Here is an 18163-nt window from a genome sequence, read left to right as displayed (position 1 = left end):
CAAAATCGGTCACGCATTTGGTAAACTCGAGGGTAAATCTGATGATTTCGATGGCTAATTTTGATAGTGGTTTGGGTTCGATCATAATTAACATGTTCCGATCTTTGAGCTCGACTTCACACGATCATACATATTTCGGCCCTGGCCTAATCAAGGAATTCGGAAGCTCGATCGAATATCGAGCTCGATTTTACCCATATACACACACAAAACACCGGATGCTAATCCCTATTTCATCCCGTCGCTCTAATATTATGTGTGACATGCTCTATTGTCAAACAAAGTATAATTTTTAGATTAATTTTGTTACTGTAAAATTAGTATCAAAAAGTGCTGTAACATGTACAATTCGGTATTGGTATTTACGATTGATTTGCGATCTCATCTTAACATGTAGTACAGAGTAGTATTCTGCAATTACGGAAAGAACCCGTATGCGTGCAATAATTATCCAAGATGGGAATAAATTTTCCCAAGGCCAAAATGGGGATTTAGTTTACGCCGATCGCTCCACGTCAACAACCGACGGGCAAATCCACCGACTACCTGAAAACCAAAGCCATATCCTCTACCTTCACCCTCACCCTCACTCATCGAATCTCTCATTTCCTCTCTTTACGCATCTAAACAAAACCTGTATATTATGTATTCAGCTGCGAATTTCATTTCTAACGTCACTTAGATTCAGATGAGAGGGCGTGATCGGATCAATCAAATCCAAATCCTGCCGGATGAAATAATTATAGAGATTTTCCGGCAGCTGGAATCGAAATCAAGCCGCGACGCATGTGCACTCGTCTGCAAACGTTGGCTTCGTCTCGAGCGCCTTAGTCGTCTCACTTTACGAATTGGTGCTTCCGGCTGCCCCGACGCCCTTGTCAGGCTGCTCGCTCGCCGCTTCGTCAATGTACGCAATGTATTTATCGACGAGAGACTGTCCATTTCTCTCCCGGTTCAACTTGTAAGCCTTTGATTTCACTTTATCACTTTTTGTTATCTTTTAATACAACATCTAGAATAGGTATTTCGAGTGTTACTCCGAAATTGATGGGTGTTAGATGTGTATTGCATTGCAATCGGGAACATTGAGCTTAAGAATTCTGATTGTACTCTTAATGATTTGGAAAGATTTTTTTTTTTGTTTGCCTGACAACATTTTTCATTTATGTTGCTACTGTATATTCCTTTCTAAATATAACTGGTGAAAAGACTAGGTTTTTGGTATTTGAGGATGGAAACTCAAGATCTGGCTCAGGAATTTAAAGTTTAAATGAAGTTGGGAAGTGGAGATCCCAATTTCTCATGTCAATCCTCATTTTCTCACATGAAATAAAATCAGATTAGATTATGGTAGCTGAATTATGGTGCTCCATACCAAGCCTTTGATGCTTGGTTCTATGCGATGCAAATATTCTTTTGATCAATGAGACAGGATATTATATACCAGATGGGCACCACCAAGGTGCGGAGTCAACATATGGCTTGACGCTCAAAAGAATGAAGGATATAGGACAAAATTGGCTAGGATCAAAAGAACCAATGAGCTGTACAATTAATTCCTTCTGCCCAGGCTTCGTTATACCGAAAAAAGAGTTATCTGAGGCAAGGATATTTCAGTTCAGGAACTGGTTCTGGCAAGTTCTCAATGCATCTATAATTTCTCTCATTCAGCGAGGTCCACACGAGGCAGCGAGAAGTTACTGGGCATATTGTTTGTGCCAATTTTCATTTAGCTAATAAGCCTGTCAGGGGACCATAGTCTACTGCTTATATCCAATTTTCCTGCTGTTTGTCCTTACCCCTGGACTCATGCATACTTGAACTGAACAGAGTTACTGATCCAATGTCAAAAAGAGAGAAACATAGATGAGAAATCCCACTGCATGACAATGAATTAAGAGGTGATCAATAAAAACTACTTCAGTGATGCACGCAAATATTTTTTACCCAGCCTTCTATCTTATGCAGATTGTCTATATCAATTTCCCCCCAAATCCAGCAATTGGAACGAAGATATTGCCCCAAGCGATTGAATATTGTAATGAAATGTGTTAAAGTGGGAGCGGAATGGACAATGACGGTTCATATAATCAATCCCGACTAGCTTGACATTTGAGGCATAGTTGTTGTTGTTACAACTTTATTCTTTCATACAGATCTCCAAAAGGATGAAGAGCTATCAGTCCTGTTAATGAAAAGTTGTAGAAGATCAAATTTCTGGTTCAGAAAATATAAACGGCAGAAATAAAAAATCCACCGTGTAAAATTTTTGACTACCACATATTTCATGAAATATGTGACAATTAAAAATATTTAAATGAAACAAAAAAGAAAGAAGAAAAAATGATTGCCCGACACAGAAAATTTGACCTTCGAGTCATTTGTATTTTCTGTGTAACTCACCCGTATTTCAGTTATTTAATGTGACAAAAAGATAGTTTCGTGACTTTACTGCTATTGGGTAAAGTTTAGTTATTTTCATGTGATAAAATAGTTTTATGACTTTACTGGTAAGGTAAAGATCAGTTACCATATGTGAAATTAACTTGTAATTGAAGATGTGTATTAACTTCAAATTGAAGTTGGGTATCTCATTGTCGTGTGTACTTGATATCATTGATTGGGAGTATTAAATTGCTAATGATTTTACTAGCAAGCAGAGTGCTGTATATCTTGAGACAAGCACCTAGTATCTCCTGTTCCACACTTGTTAGGATATTTTCCAGATGGTGCTAGACATTGTGTACTGCAGATATTTTTTTGTGCTTCAGTGGAAGCTACATTCATCATGAACGTCGAACTTACTGTTTGTTTTGTACGCCCGTTGCAGGGAAGAAGACGTGGCACTGATCATTCTGTGGCTTCATCTCTCAGCATCCACTCCCTGGCTGAAACAAATGGCTCGGAAGACAATGAAACTGAATCTTACTGTTTGTCAGATGCTGGGTTGGCTGCTGTTGCTGCTGGCTTTACTAAGCTTGAAAATCTGAGCTTAATATGGTGCTCTAATGTGACACATGTGGGGCTGAGGTCTATAGCTGAGAGGTGTATATCCTTGAAGTCTTTGGATTTACAGGTAAATATCCGGTCTTTAGAACTTTGGTTTCTTCACATGTTCAATCTGTTGATCTGTTTCAAGCTGTATTGGGATCGGATGATATGATGTGCGTGATGGACCAAAGGTCTTAGAAGCTTTCTTTTCCTGTTCCTTTTAAAGGGCTGTTATGTTGGTGATCAAGGTTTAGCAGCTGTTGGGGAGTTCTCCAGGCAACTTGAAGATTTGAATTTGCGATTCTGTGAAGGCCTAACTGATGCAGGCTTGATTAAATTGGTTGCTGGTTGTGGTAATACATTGAAATCGATCAGTCTGGCTGCCTGTGCAAAAGTAACTGACACCTCCTTGGAAACTGTCGGATCTCATTGTAAATCTTTGGAGTCCTTGTCACTAGACTCAGAGTTTATCCATGACAAAGGTGTACTTGCTGTTGCCCAAGGATGCCGTCAGTTGAAGTTTCTGAAGCTACAATGCATCAATGTTACAGATGATGCTCTGCAAGGCGTTGGCACTTGCTGTTTATCATTGGAGTTGTTGGCTCTTTACAGTTTCCAAATATTTACGGACAAGTTAGTTGTTTATTCTATATTATCTTTTCTATTTGGATTTATTTTTTTTTTACTTATCAGCAACTGAAATATCTAAAAGTTTACAAGCTTGAGTATTCTCCTGATCATAACTTCTATTTTCATGTAAGCTTTTGTATGTATATCTGCATCCAAGGCCCTAAAAAATAATTTCTTTTTAACTGTTGGCTTTTCTCAGATTTATGCAATCTAAATATCTAGTCTTTACATTTGAAACTCTGTAACTTGGATGAAATTGTGTGTGTGCATGTCTATCTTTTTTTATGGCAATACTTGCTAGGGGAAATTTAACAAAGTATGTGTTAGAGGGATGAGAGGTTTTCTCACAATCTGACCTATATCTTTCTTTATATTCCTTCAGGAGTCTGTGTGCTATTGGTAAAGGATGCAAACAGTTAAAGTCTCTTACCTTGAATGATTGTACTTTCTTAAGTGACAAAGGCTTAGAGGCGGTTGCAGTTGGTTGCTCCAGGCTCACGCATCTTGAAGTTAATGGCTGCCACAATATAGGAACATATGGACTAGAGTCTATTGCAAGATCTTGCACGTACACTTTTTGCCTAGCTCTTTATTTTGAGTTTCTTTAAACCTTAGTGTTGAATGTTAGCTATTTAGAGGGGGGAAAAGACCTAATGTTGAGTGTTTGTTTGCCTTATCTCTGTTCACTGAAATCAAGATAGATTCTTGTAACCTTTGTGTTTCTCGAAGGTCATGTTTGCTGTGCTTTGCTGAATAAGTGTGTTTATCATGAAAAACCCTTCTTTGAGTATTTGGTAAATGTTTAGAAGTACACTTAGAAGTTTTGAAAAAATAAGCACTTTAGATGGAGCTAAAAATGGTGCTTATGGTACTTTTGCACCTAAAATGTAGGCGCTATTTTAATAAAAAATTGCTATTCTATCAAATAGAAATGCAATATTCTTGCTTGAGTTTAATTCTGTAAACTAAACGAAAAAGTGCTTCATAGAACAGTTATAGCAGATCAATTATGGAGTGCTTAAATAAGATTTTGAGTGTCATTTTGTTTAACAGTATTTTGGAAATTATTTTCTACATAAGCTGTTATCCCAATTTAGACCAAATTGATTTCAGGTATTCCAAAGCTTATGCAATAATCATACATCTCAAAAAAGCTTATGCTATAATCATATTATTCTATTTCCATCAGAATAGGTACCTCATAGGGTGTATATTCTTCCGAACTTCAAGGGATGGTTTCATCCATGTTTACAGCTAGGTTCTGAATCTCTTGACTTGGAGAATTGATGCTGAAAGAAAATACATTCCACAACCTTCAAACTGTCTTACAGTATGTGGGCAGTAAAAAATATTTGTGTTCATAAACGGTTGGCAGAATTTTCACTGTCTTTAATGAGCTTGTGTCTTTTTTTCATTGTAGAATGTCTTTCTTTTCCATCACTTTTTTCTTTAAAATGAAGATACAAAATTAATCTATTATGACTAGAAAACTGTTGAATTGTGGTTGATTGGTTCCGCAGATTGACCGATCACTGCTGTTTGCATTGTACTTGACGCATCTTATTATTAAACCTTATGACATTCATGAGTCTTATTCATTACTTGACATATAGTTTCTACCTCTTAAAATTCTGTCATGGCCCTATTTTGAGTTCTTTTTTCTTATTTTTTTATATGTGAGAAGGTCCTAATTTGAGTTTTGGCTATGCAACTAGGCATCTCTCTGAGTTGGCTCTGCTGTACTGTCAAAGAATTGGTAATTTCGCATTGTCCGAGATCGGAAGAGGGTGCAAGTTCTTGCAAGCTTTGCATTTGGTAGATTGTGCGAGCATTGGGGACGAAGCCATATGTTCTATAGCTAGAGGATGCTGTAACCTCAAAAGGCTCCACATCCGTCGATGCTATGAGGTACTTTAATCATCTCGCTCTCCTTCATTATTTCCTCTTAGATAGGGCTTCCCTTCTTGCTCTTTAGTCTTGTTTAAATCACAAGATACCTTTACATATGCATTGTTGCATATTGCTGGAGGCATATATTCTTTTAATCAGTAAACGTTAAAAGATTTCATTGATAACCAGCACCAAGATGGTGCTGCACATGTACACTGGGGACCCAGAAACAAGATCAGAATCATTTTAATTAATTACATCAGCAGACGAAACAAGAGCATTCCTCCAGGCCTAAAGGGTAATATGAACATATCAGATTCAGATTTTTGTTAGCGGACATGTTTCTGCTGCGTCTGTAGATTTGCTTACTGGTTTAAACTGGTTCTTAAAGTTTTGTTCTCCCTTTCTTTTTAGTTGGCGAAGATAGACAACTTTTACCTACTAATATTCTTGCAAGTATCTCAATGCTTTTGAAACATTGGGCTTTCTGCTCAATGAATTTAAAATAGTATCCGATTCTGAGTTTGGAGTTGAATCTAACAGCTATCCTTTTCTTTTGTTCGCTTGGTAATGTTTTCAAATAATTTAATGCTTGTAATTGGTCATTAGCTGGTGAATCTTTTAGACAGGCTTTTTTATTATATTTTCACTTTAGCTGTGGAATGGGGTTTCCTGTAGAGGCATGTGCATTATTAGTATCCGATGTGGAAAACGGTTTTTGTTTTCAGCGACTGTTAATTGTCCCTAAATCTTTTGTTAGTGAAATCTGGCTTGTGCAGTATCCTTTGCACTTGATGCTCAGAACTCAGTTATTTTGTTTGATAATACTGGTCTTTTCATCTGGTTTGATAGGTTGGAAATAAGGGAATTATAGCTGTTGGTGAGAACTGTAAATTTCTTACAGACCTTAGCCTTCGGTTCTGTGATAGGTATGTCAGTTTTTCTTTCTCAACTAACGTTGCCTTAGTTTTAGTTTGTTTCTCAATCAAGTGTTCTGCTGATAAAATTGGGAACAACCTCTCCATTGCTTGCACTACTTTCTTCTTCAATTGTCATATAAATCTGTACTTGAGTGCTCTTTGAGATGAGCATTTATCCTTTTGGACATGGTAATGTTTGTATTGATGCTCTGGTGCTGCAAGAGGTTGCTTGTCCATTGAAGATGAAGTTTGTCTAGGCACAATTTTCATCTTCTTTTAATGCTTCCTGGCCCCGAGTCCCTTGGAAATGTTCCACATTGCGAGGTTCAGCAAATAATTATATTTAGTTGGTCCTTGCCTTCACAACTTCTCTTTCATTATTGTTCATCTGTTATATTCTTCTACGGCAGAGAGTTTAAACTGCTTTTTGATCAAAGGCTCGCTACTTAACGACCTGATTACAGATGTTTTGGGTCAAATAAGTCATTAACCTCTGTTTGATTACCAGAGTAGGGGATGAAGCACTTGTGGCTATTGCTGAAGGTTGCTCTCTGCATCATTTGAATGTAAGTGGCTGCCACCAAATTGGGGATGCTGGAATAATAGCCATAGCAAGAGGATGCCCTGAACTTAGTTACTTGGATGTGAGTGTTCTCCAGGTATGTCCACTTATACTTCTATAGAGTGGGATAAACAATGGATATGATGCAGAGACCGTATGTGTATGTTTAACATGTCTAGGTTCATTTGTTAACTATATAAATTGATTTAAGGTGATTAGGTAACAAAAATATATTAAAAGGTCTAGCCTAAGTTGGTTGCTTACTTACGAGTACCACCAGTTGATAAGTGGATTAGGAATCTTTATTGATTAGCTCCATGTATATCCCACACTGCACACGCACATATTGCTTCCTTATACAAGATGTTTGAAGGAGCAAAAATTGTTGCTAATCTTCATTCAGCACAGGACACTGACTTACCAAATTTTGACAGGATTTGGGGGATATGGCCATGGTGGAGCTAGGTGAAGGATGTCCTTTGTTGAGGGATATTGTGCTGTCCCACTGTCGTCGAATAACAGATGTAGGTTTAAGTCATCTTGTTAACAAGTGTACCTTGCTGGAAACTTGTCACATGGTCTATTGCCCCGGTATTACTGCTGCTGGAGTAGCCACAGTGATCACAAGCTGCTCAAATATGAAGAAAGTTCTTGTTGAGAAATGGAAAGTGAGCCCAAGGACCAAAAGGAGAGCAGGATCCATTATTTCCTATCTCTGTGTTGATCTGTAGATCTCTTTACACTTGTTACTACTCTACTTCTTGCAGCCCCAATCAACAGCAGCAGGGTTAAAGCAGACTATCCCTGTGAATAGCCAGTTTAAGGTACAAATTACCCGGACACACAGAAGGCGTCTAATGTCGTGACAGTTTGTCTTTTACTTTTACATGTGTAATGTTTTTTCAGTATTTTTTTTTCTTCAAATCTCACAGGAATGTGTTTGTTGATTGACTTATTGTAGAAGGTCACTCCATCTCTTGTTATTTTATTTGCTTATTCTATTCAAGGTATGGGGTGGGAGTGCTGCTTGTTCCCTTCAGATGTGTAGGATAAAATGGTCAAGGCAGCCATGCTTGTGCTATGCTTTTTCAAGGGTATGCTGCTGCCAAAGCCCATTTTTGTCTTATGGGTCTTTCTGGCATTCGCATAGATTAAGTGCAGAGATCTGAATGCATAATGTAGATGTTGCTTTGTAGTGGAAGAAGCTGATACGGGAGCACATTCTCAAACAACTCTTCCATATTTTGGCGGTAGATGTTCTGGCTTGGGATCATCTTGAAAAGATGTTCTGTTTGAAGCAGCTCTAGAATTGGATTTGGAGGAGATTGGACCACTACGTGCAAATATTTTTTCGATCGTGTGTAATGTCATGGGCGGCTTTCCAACCATGCCCCATGACCCCTTGGACGCGCCCCGTGGCGTCCTGGCCAGCTTCCCAACGTCCGTCGCCACGGTCGGCCTCGTGATCTCGGCAGCTCCAAGTGACAAGCGCACAAGTGACTCTGTCGCCCTACCGATAGCCATTGCCAGCGCACAGCCACAGGCAGATGCCAGCAGCGCCGCGCACGTAGACAATGCCGCGTGCCCAGACCCTGATGCTAAAGACAAAGTTGCTGCCAACGGACTTGTTTCTGCTTTGTAGAAGATTAAGTCCTTTTCATTGTAAATATAGAGTAGTTTTGCTGCATTTTCTTTAAGTGTGATTTTTCAGCTTTCATAGGTCTAGTCATGTAACTTTGGTTTATTTTTTTTTAAGCATTATTAAGGGGGAATCAAAACTTTCAAGCAAGCAAACAATTCTCTGTACTGGTGTCTCCCCTCCGACACCGTCTTGTTTTTCTGTAATAGCTTTCATTCAATGGAATCAAGCTTTCTTTCATTCTCAATTTATCTGTTCTGCTCTCTTTCAATTGCTCATGACATTGGTTTTCCCGTACGGCACTGACAATCTAGTCTAGTGTACGGATGGGACCTCAGTTGGCGGATAACAACCGTACTGACATCGATTGCTTAGCCTTACGTCGTCCTTCCAAGGAACCTCAGGAAGGCGTCGCGTAACAGTTGGTATCAAAGCCTAGGCTCGACATCGGACGAGGGATTACATTGCAATTACCATCATTTCTGACCATGGTGAATTATGAGGATCACATCGCGACCCTTGAGGGAACGGTTGATGCATTACGACCCATCGTGGAAATGGTGCCTAACCTAAAGACCAGCCTAGTGCAAAGGTTGGACGACCTGGACCGCAGGCTGATCCAGGCCGAAGTTGACATAGAAAACATCAGTCGCGACTCTGAAGGAGACCGGCAAACGACAGCCACAGAGGCAACCGAAATATTTGGTAAATTTGAGGTCCTCCAACAGGAGCGCGCCGATGATTTAGCCAACAGGGCACAAGAGGCAGACAGGGTGACTGCCATGCAACAAACTATAGATAACTTGACAGACCAGCTCAACGTTGTCAATGCTGCTTTACAAGGCCTGCTTCGAGGAGGTGGAAACCAAATCGGGGGTATTGTGAACCTCGCCCATGTGGCCCAAAAACTGAAAATTCCTGAGCCAAAGCCATACAGTGGAGCTCGGAATGCCAAAGAAGTGGAAAACTTCATCTTCGACATCAAACAATACTTCGATGCCGTGGGGGGCCTAGAAGAAGCTAAGAAGGTAGCAACTGCTGCCATGTATCTTCAGGGTGATGCCAAACTCTGGTGGCGGGTGAAGTACGAAGCCATCAAGGTTGGTGAAGATGCCCTCGAGACATGGGCAGAACTTAAGGCAGCCATACGCCTGCAGTTCTTCACCGAAAATGTTGAGTACAATGCTAGGAGAAAGCTGCGGGAGCTCCGCCAGACCAAATCAGTGCGGGATTACGTGCATGAATTCTCTGCGCTCATGCTGAACATCCGCGACATGGGGGACAAAGACAAACTATTCACCTTCCTGGAAGGGTTGAAATCTTATGCCCGCATGGAGTTACAAAGACAAAGGGTAGACACGTTACCTAAGGCAATCCAAGCAGCAGAGTGCCTTGGGGATTATCAAGTGGAAGCCCGGAAGGACAGGCCTTAACAGCCTGTCCGAGGAGGATACAAAGGAGGCCAGCCGAACACTGGTGGCCCTAGCAGAAGTGGAGACCGGAGTGCACCCAAATCTAAGGCTCCCTCTTCAAGCAGTACTAGTGTTGCATCTAACAACAATGATCGGGATAGGAAACCCCCCTCAGGATGCTGTCATTGCGGCGGACCACATTGGAATAATGAATGCCCGTATGCACAGATGAACGCCCATCAAGTTTATTAGGATGGGTCGGATGACGATGCCGATGATGCGGACCAGACCAAACCAGTTGGTGCATTCAATGCCATTGTTGGCTCTTTTTCTGAGCCCCTAGCGGGAACCAGTGCTGCTATCCGTAAGAAGAAGGACCCCTGTCCAATCGCCAAGAAAGGGAAAAAGAAGGCGAACGAAAGGACTCCTCCCCATCAAGAAATGACCTTAATGTTCGTTGATATGGAGGTAAATGGCAAGCCCATTCGGGCGATGATAGACACGGGTGCTACCCACAATTACTTAGCCTCGACTCAGGTGGAGCGCCTTGGCCTAGTTGTAGGAAAGGGCAAAGGTTGTGTCAAGGCTATCAACTCACCACCTCAACCAGTGGGTGGAATAGCCAAAGAAGTACCGGTAAAACTTGGCCCTTATGAAGGAAAGTTCAACCTGCGCGTGGTGATTATAGATGACTTCGAGTTGATAGTGGGGTTGGAATTCCTACCATGCCCGCACCGTATGCAGACTTGCTACTGATGATGGGAGAAAACGGAGCTAAGCCCTGCATTATTCCGTGCATTACCATGAAGATGGCCGCCGAGAACATCTCGGTCTTGCAGTTGAAGAAGGGGGTAAAAAGACATGAACCCACGTTCCTGGCTACCCTTTGCATGGAAGATATAGAACGCTCCTCGGGTCCCATTCCTGCACCCGTGAAGGAGTTGCTTCTGGAATTTGAAGACATCATGCCACAAGACATGCCAAAGCGTCTTCCGCCTAGGCGAACTGTGGACCATGAGATCGAGTTGGTGCCGGGTGCGAAGCCACCTACCCGGGCGCCATACAGAATGTCACAACCCGAACTCACCGAGCTTCGGAGACAATTGACGGAAATGCTAGACACAGGGATCATCGTGCCCTCCAAGTCCCCATACGGGTCCCCTGTGCTATTCCAAAAGAAACATGATGGTAGTTTATGACTCTGCGTGGATTACCGGGCTCTAAACAAAATCACCGTGAAAAACAAGTACCCTATTCCGCTAATGGCAGACTTGTTTGATATACTGGGTGGTGCGGCGGTATTCACCAAAATAGACCTGAGGACAGGTTATTGGCAAGTTCGGATTGCAGAGGGTGATGAGCACAAGACGGCCTGTGTGACAAGATATGGGTCGTACGACTTCCTGGTTATGCCCTTTGGCTTGACTAACGCACCAGCCACATTTTGCACCTTGATGAACCAGGTCATCCGAGAATACATTGATGAATTCGTCGTGGTTTATTTGGATGACATTGTGGTATATAGCCAGACACTAGAAGAACACCTGGAGCATTTGCGGAAGGTCCTAGCCCGATTGCGGGAGCACGAATTATATGCAAAGCTATCCAAGTGCTCCTTTGCTCAGAAACAAATTGACTTCCTCGGACATGTCATCGAGGAAGGGCGGATCAAGATGGACCAGCAAAAGATTCAGGCCATCACAGAATGGCCGCCTCCTAAGGATATCCACGCCTTGAGGTCGTTCCTTGGCCTATGCAACTTCTATCGGCGTTTTGTGAAAAATTACTCCCTCATTGCAGTGCCGCTGACAGAACTCCTCAAGAAGGTCACACCTTGGGATTGGGGCCCCAAGCGGGCAGAGGCCTTCGACGCATTGAAAATGGCTATGTCTAGTAGCCCAGTCTTGGCCCTCCCTGACTTGGCCAAACCATTCGAAGTGCAAACGGATGCCTCCGACTATGCACTTGGTGGAGTATTGCTACAAGAAGGGCATTATCCCGTAGCATACGAGAGCCGGAAGCTGAAGGATGCAGAGCGGCACTATGCCGCCCATGAGAAAGAATTATTGGCTGTCGTTCATTGCTTACGCCTTTGGAGGCATTATCTACTGGGAGCCCCATTCGTGGTCAAGACAGACAACACCGCCGTTAGCCATTTCATGACCCAGCCAAAGCTGAATGGTCGACAGGCTAGGTGGCAGGAACTCCTAGCGGAATTTCACTTCAACCTGGAGTACCGAAGTGGGAAGACCAATCATGTTGCTGATGCACTCAGTCGGAGAGCTGATCTAGCATCGGTGTGTGTACTCGCCGCCCTAAAGGGAAGCGAAGTAACCACCACCATAAAAGACCAGATACAGGATCTACTCATCAAGGATCCTGCTGCACAATATTTGGTTGATTTGGTAGGACAGGGCAAGACTCGCCAGTTCTACACCGAAGATGGTTTCCTGAAGGTGAAAGGGAACCGACTTTATGTTCCTAAAGGAGGAGATCTGCGTCGGGCTCTTCTAGCGGAATGCCACGATACTCTGTGGGCCGGTCATCCCGGCGAGGAACGCACCATGGCATTGCTTCGCCGTGCATATTATTGGCCTCAAATAGTCGATGACGTCGCTCAGTATGTGAAGACTTGTCTAGTATGCCAGAAGGATAAGTCAGACCGCTTGACGCAGGCCGGGCTCTTGGAACCACTAGCTGTCCCAAAAAGACCTTGGGAAAGCGTTTCCCTGGACTTCATCACCGGATTGCCCAAGGTCAGAGATCTCACAACTATCTTGGTTGTGGTGGATCGGTTTTTCAAGTATGCTACCTTTATAGCAGCCCCACAATATATATATCAGCAGAAGATACAGCTCGACTATTCTTCTCTCAGGTCGTCAAATATTGGGGCCTACCCAAAGACATTGTTAGTGATCGCGACTCACGCTTCACTAGCAATTTTTGGACCCAACTCTTTAAGTGTCTCGGGTCAAAATTGAGTCATAGCTCAAGTTTTCATCCCCAATCTGATGGCCAGACGGAGCGATTCAATGGCATGCTAGAGGAATATCTCCGGCACTTTCTGACCGGATCGCAAAAGAACTGGGTGAAGCTTCTGGATGCTGCTCAACTGTGTTTCAATTCACAAAAGAGCTCAAGTACCAACAAAAGCGCTTTTGAAATTATTACCGGACAGCAACCGCTACTCCCACACACCGTGAACGCACCAAACATGTCAAAATCTCCTCGAGCTGCTAGCTTCTCAAAAGAATGGAAGCAAAATTTGGAGATAGTGCGGAGCTATCTTGTCAAAGCCCAAAAACGGATGAAGAGGCATGCTGATCAGAATCGCCGCTTTGTTGAACACCAGGTGGGAGACAAAGTGATGGTCAAAATCCCAAAGCGGTACTTGTTTGTAGGGGTCCATGATCCTCGCCTATTGCAAAAATATATTGGACCCTTGTCCATTGAAAGACGCATTGGGAAAGTTGCATATCGGGTGGATACCCCAGCTTGGTGGAAAATCCATCCTGTTTTCCATGTCAGTCTCCTGAAACCTTTTCGGGAAGATATGAAGGGTCCTTCACGAAGCCAACTCACAATACCAAGTATTCGAGGTCCCAATTCAACCGGAAAAAGGCGTGCTGAAGCTATTCTTGATGATCGAGTAATTCATGCCTCAAGAAAAGATCACCAGGAGTTCTTGGTGAAATGGCAGGGATGTGATGCAGAGGAGAATACTTGGGAGAGGGGAACAAACCTCAAAGCCTACAAGAGCCTGATTGATGATTACCTTGCAAGAAAGGCACCGAGGACGTCGCCAACTCAGGTGGGGGAGAATGTCATGGGCGGCTTTCCAACCATGCCCCATGACCCCTTGAACGCGCCCCGTGGCGTCCTGGCCAGCTTCCCAACGCGCGTCGCCACGGTCGACCCCGTGGTCTCGGCAGCTCCAAGTGACAAGCGCACAAGTGCCTCTGTCGCCCCACCGATAGCCATCGCCAGCGCCCAGCCACAGGCAGATGCCAGCAGCGCCGCGCGCGCAGACCCTGATGCTAAAGACAAAGTTGCTGCCAACGGACTTGTTTCTGCTTTGTAGAAGACTAAGTCCTTTTCATTGTAAATATAGAGTAGTTTTGCTGCATTTTCTTTAAGTGTGATTTTTCAGCTTTCATAGATCTAGTCATGTAACTTTGGTTTATTTTTTTTAAGCATTATTAAGGGGGACCAAGCAATCAAAACTTTCAAGCAAGCAAACAATTCTCTGTACTGGTGTCTCTCCCCCCCGACACCGTCTTGTTTTTCTGTAATAGCTTTCATTCAATGCAATCAAGTTTTCTTTCATTCTCAATTCTCTTTTCTGCTCTCTTTCAATTGCTCATGACATTGGTTTTCCCGTACGGCAGTAGTTGTTTCTTCTTCTTCTTCTTCTTCTTTTTTTTTTTTTTGGGTGTATTTGACGCTGAAGTGATTGAATAATGTATAAAGTATTCTTAAGTCAAGAGTACATAAATTAAATAATTGGGAATTTACATAACTTATCTCTTGTTTTCACTTACACACTCAAGCATAGACCATAGTTAATCACATTCACATAGCATATGAAAATCCTCGATAGAGTCGGGCCGTAGCTTTCGAAAAGAAATGAAGAACTTCTGAAGTGAGTAGAGTCCATTGAAATGGCTTTAAAGAACAAATATTTCGCTTCTACAAAGCTTGACGTACTGCATGAATAAATTTGGTGGGCATGTCAAGTTTCTAGAAATTTTGTTGGCCAGAAATAAGCAAACACGAACTATAACGTTTTCTTATTTCTGCTATTGATCTTTGTAGAATATAGGGGTGGCAAAATTGGCGGGTTAGGCTGAATTTGAGCGGGTCAAGATGGGTTAGGTTAATAAATGGGTCATTGCCCAACCCAACCCAAAGTATACTTGGACTAAGATGGGCTAAACAATGGGTCATAGCCAACTCGCTCAACTTGACCCATGTTTTAGAATCATGCTCATCTTGCATTAAACAAAGCCTTTTATCTTTTACACATCTATGTATAAAAGGTAAATAAATACTATTAGTATTTTGAGAATCAAAATATATTTACTTAAATAACAAATTAGTATTTAAAATGTGTAAGTTGAAAAATATTTTTCGGGTTGGGTGGAGATGGGGGAGTTGGGGTGGTGCAGAAAAACGAAAAAATAGAAAACAGAAAATTGAAAAAAAAAAAAAGATTTTTTTTGCGGGGGCGTGTGGTGTAGAAAAAAATTTTCAAACTATTTTGTACACCCTAAAACTTAAATATTCTCATTTTTAAACTTAGATACAAAAACTAATGACGTGACAACTAAGTAAATTTCTAGATAAGTTGGGTTGAAATCCATTTGTTTTGGGATGAGTTTCATGGGTTGTATTTGGGCTACTTAATGGGTCAGAATAAGCTATAAAAAATAATGGATTAACTTGGGCTCAACCCAAATATACCCACGAGCTAAAATATTGTAGCCCAACCCATTAATCTCTGGACGGGTTGGGCGAATTGGATAAGTTTGAGCTCAAATTGACATGCCTGGTAGAATATAAACTTAAACAAGAGGCCAACTCGAACTTTATTCAACGGTATCACTTCTGCAACAAGTCGAATATAATAGCACTATTAAGATTTATTATATTGTGTTTACTGGTTTAATAAATCATGGGGGTTCAGTTAATTCTAAATTATCAACATAACTGGCTATTTTCTGGAAATTTTTAATTGAAGCGTGACATTATATGACATCGATACATGCGTCTACCTAACATTTTCGTATCTTTTTGGCCAAAAAGAAAAACAATAAAGACTCTCCGTATTCCGCCTAATCATAAATAGTCGATTAATTATTCAATGTTAATCGTAATTGTAATATATGGGGTTCAACAAATTGGCAAGCAATTAGACTCCCCTTATCACTAACCATAATTCGGATTTGGTCAAAAAGTACTGAAAAAAGCTAAAGGGTGAAATTCTTTTAAGAAGCTCAGCCGAAAACACTGTAAGAAAATGGAAATTTGTGGGTTCAAGGGGGAACATGCAAATCACCTTAAAACTTACTAATCTGGATTTGTTTAAGGAAAGGATGATCATGATTTTCTCTGTAATTAGAATCTGATAACCCCAAGCATGCATTAAGCACTAATAAGAATAAGCATGTTATTTAGGAGTTCCAAGATGTCCGCAATTATGCTATACAAGAGATCAGAATGATTCGAGTGTAAGGTTGAACCAGACATCGAGAGATTTGCTTCAGCTTTAATTTGTGGGAGGGCTCGAGGAGATATACATTGATTAACAGACAACAGTCATGTGACTATAGAGAAAAATAGCATTTTTAAGTACTAGTTACACAGTAAAAATGAATAATTAATTCATATATGAAAATATATTGTCCCGTAGAGTATGATAATAGTTACTTACTTGAAAGGTCCTAACATGTCTTTGCTTGCTTTCGATAAATCTTCCACGTTTCTAACAATCATCATAGCTATTGTTATAAAGAATTTGGAGTGTGATTTTAATAATCTGTAAAGTGCATAGTTCAAATTTCATACCCTAGAGTATGTACATTATACGAAAGCAACTTCCTAGTAGTCAGGATTTGAATTTAATGTGTTTGGTATTCTTGTCTTTATAAGTTACTGAATTTTGCATAAATAATTTATGCATATTTCATAAATTTCTTAACACATGCAAAATTTGAATCAAAGTTACGTTACCGACTTCGTCCAAATCCGTAACCTAAGCTCTAACTCTGCCACACTTCGGAGCGAGTAAGGAGAAGTGTATGAGATTGGGCAGCTAGGGGATCAGTTGGAGATTAAGTAGGTGTTTGGACATAAAAATTATAATTTTTGGACAAAAGTACTTTTTGGAGTTAAGTTGAAAATTGATATTTGAAATTATGTTTGGACATGCATTTTACTTGAATTTGTTTTTGCAGTTTTGTGAGTGAGGAATTTTTTTTTTGAAAAACTCATTTTCAAAAAGATTTCAAAAACGTACAAAATTTCTTGGAAAATACATTTTAAAAAAAAATTGAAAAAAAGGAAAAAGAATTTATGGACAAACGGCTTCTGAGATTGAAAGCGAACTATGAACTAATATTAGTGGGCGTTTGAACATAAGAATTGTAAAATTCCGAAAAAAGTGGAAAAAAAATTCTAAGTGAAAATGACATTTGAAAGTTAGAGTTGTATTTGGACATGAATAAAATTTTTGGCTATTTTTGAATTTTTGTGAGTGATTTGAAGTGAAAATTTTGAAAAACTATCTTTTGGAGTTTTTCAAATTTTCGAAATTTTTTAAAATTCATCTTAGTGAAAATTGAAAATCTCATGGTCAAAGGTTGATTTCGGGAAAAAGTAATTTATTTTTTGAAAAAAAGTGAAAATTTTTGTATGGACAAACGGCCCCTTATTTGCCCATGCCAACGCAAAGAGTGGTGGGCTACCGCACATTGCACAAAATTTGCGCGCATGGAACAGTAGTACTCATAAAATGCTGATGCTTGCTCCTTATACTAGTGCTCAAATATCAAATTGACCCTATTGCTATTTTTATAGTGTTATGTCAAATATATGTTGTGCATACGTATTTTAATTTTAATTATACATAAAGATGTGGAAATTTTCGCGTGCAAGCATGTAACTACATATGGCGGCTAAAAGTCACATCGTAACCCCCCCTCTCAACATATGTAATTGTCTCCCTATCCATTAAACATATGGCCCCGAAATAGTGAATATGCTCCTTGTCAAAGGTAATGTCCATGAAACTTTGAATTAAGGTTCCCCTTTGGTGGGGTCTTTTAGTGTCTTCACGTTAAGACACAACATATTAGATGATGTTCCATTATACTTGGTACCATGGACAGTGGTGGTCGGATTAGACGATTTCATTTAATCCCCCTTTTAGTGGGTCCTGATCATGGCTTTGGAAGATATCACTTTGGTGTGCTAAGAGAAAATTGAAAAACACACTCTTAACACTTTTACTACTGTACAAAAAGGGAGTCTAGAGTGAGATAGAGATTTAAGATTTAAATTTTATGAGTTTAATATTTAAGTATTTAATATTGAATTAATTATATTCTTAAAGTTACGA

The 18163-nt window shown here is 40.7% G+C and overlaps 1 protein-coding gene across 7 annotated transcripts; it reads left to right on the top strand.

Moving 5' to 3' along the window:
• The first annotated feature begins 449 nt into the window (after window positions 1-449).
• Window positions 450-8879, top strand: LOC107806291 (uncharacterized). 7 transcript variants are annotated; one of them, XR_012704810.1, is made up of 10 exons: window positions 450-961; window positions 2831-3076; window positions 3218-3624; window positions 4004-4189; window positions 5337-5529; window positions 6364-6440; window positions 6940-7090; window positions 7428-7817; window positions 8001-8087; window positions 8190-8879. XR_012704810.1 is itself a non-coding variant. In XM_016630417.2 (8 exons), the coding sequence occupies exons 1-8, from the start codon at window positions 689-691 to the stop codon at window positions 7722-7724; spliced, it is 1830 nt and encodes a 609-aa protein (XP_016485903.1). In that variant the 5' UTR covers window positions 450-688; the 3' UTR covers window positions 7725-8879. The 7 variants fall into 7 exon arrangements, 1 of the variants encoding a protein (XP_016485903.1); XR_012704809.1 differs by having other exon boundaries at window positions 7926-8087; XR_001652640.2 differs by having other exon boundaries at window positions 8001-8879.
• The last annotated feature ends 9284 nt before the right edge of the window (window positions 8880-18163 follow it).

Source organism: Nicotiana tabacum, chromosome 22 (genome assembly GCF_000715075.1).
Source record: "Nicotiana tabacum cultivar K326 chromosome 22, ASM71507v2, whole genome shotgun sequence".
Lineage (NCBI taxonomy): Eukaryota > Viridiplantae > Streptophyta > Magnoliopsida > Solanales > Solanaceae > Nicotiana > Nicotiana tabacum.
This window is presented reverse-complemented; position numbering and strand designations above follow the sequence as displayed.

Bases quoted from the DNA above. Each gene is read 5' to 3' on its own strand.
- LOC107806291 (XM_016630417.2), top strand. From the start codon at position 689: ATGAGAGGGCGTGATCGGATCAATCAAATCCAAATCCTGCCGGATGAA. The intron at 962-2,830 runs GTAAGCCTTTGA...CGCCCGTTGCAG, and splicing joins TTTCTCTCCCGGTTCAACTT to GGAAGAAGACGTGGCACTGA. The intron at 5,530-6,363 runs GTACTTTAATCA...CTGGTTTGATAG, and splicing joins ACATCCGTCGATGCTATGAG to GTTGGAAATAAGGGAATTAT.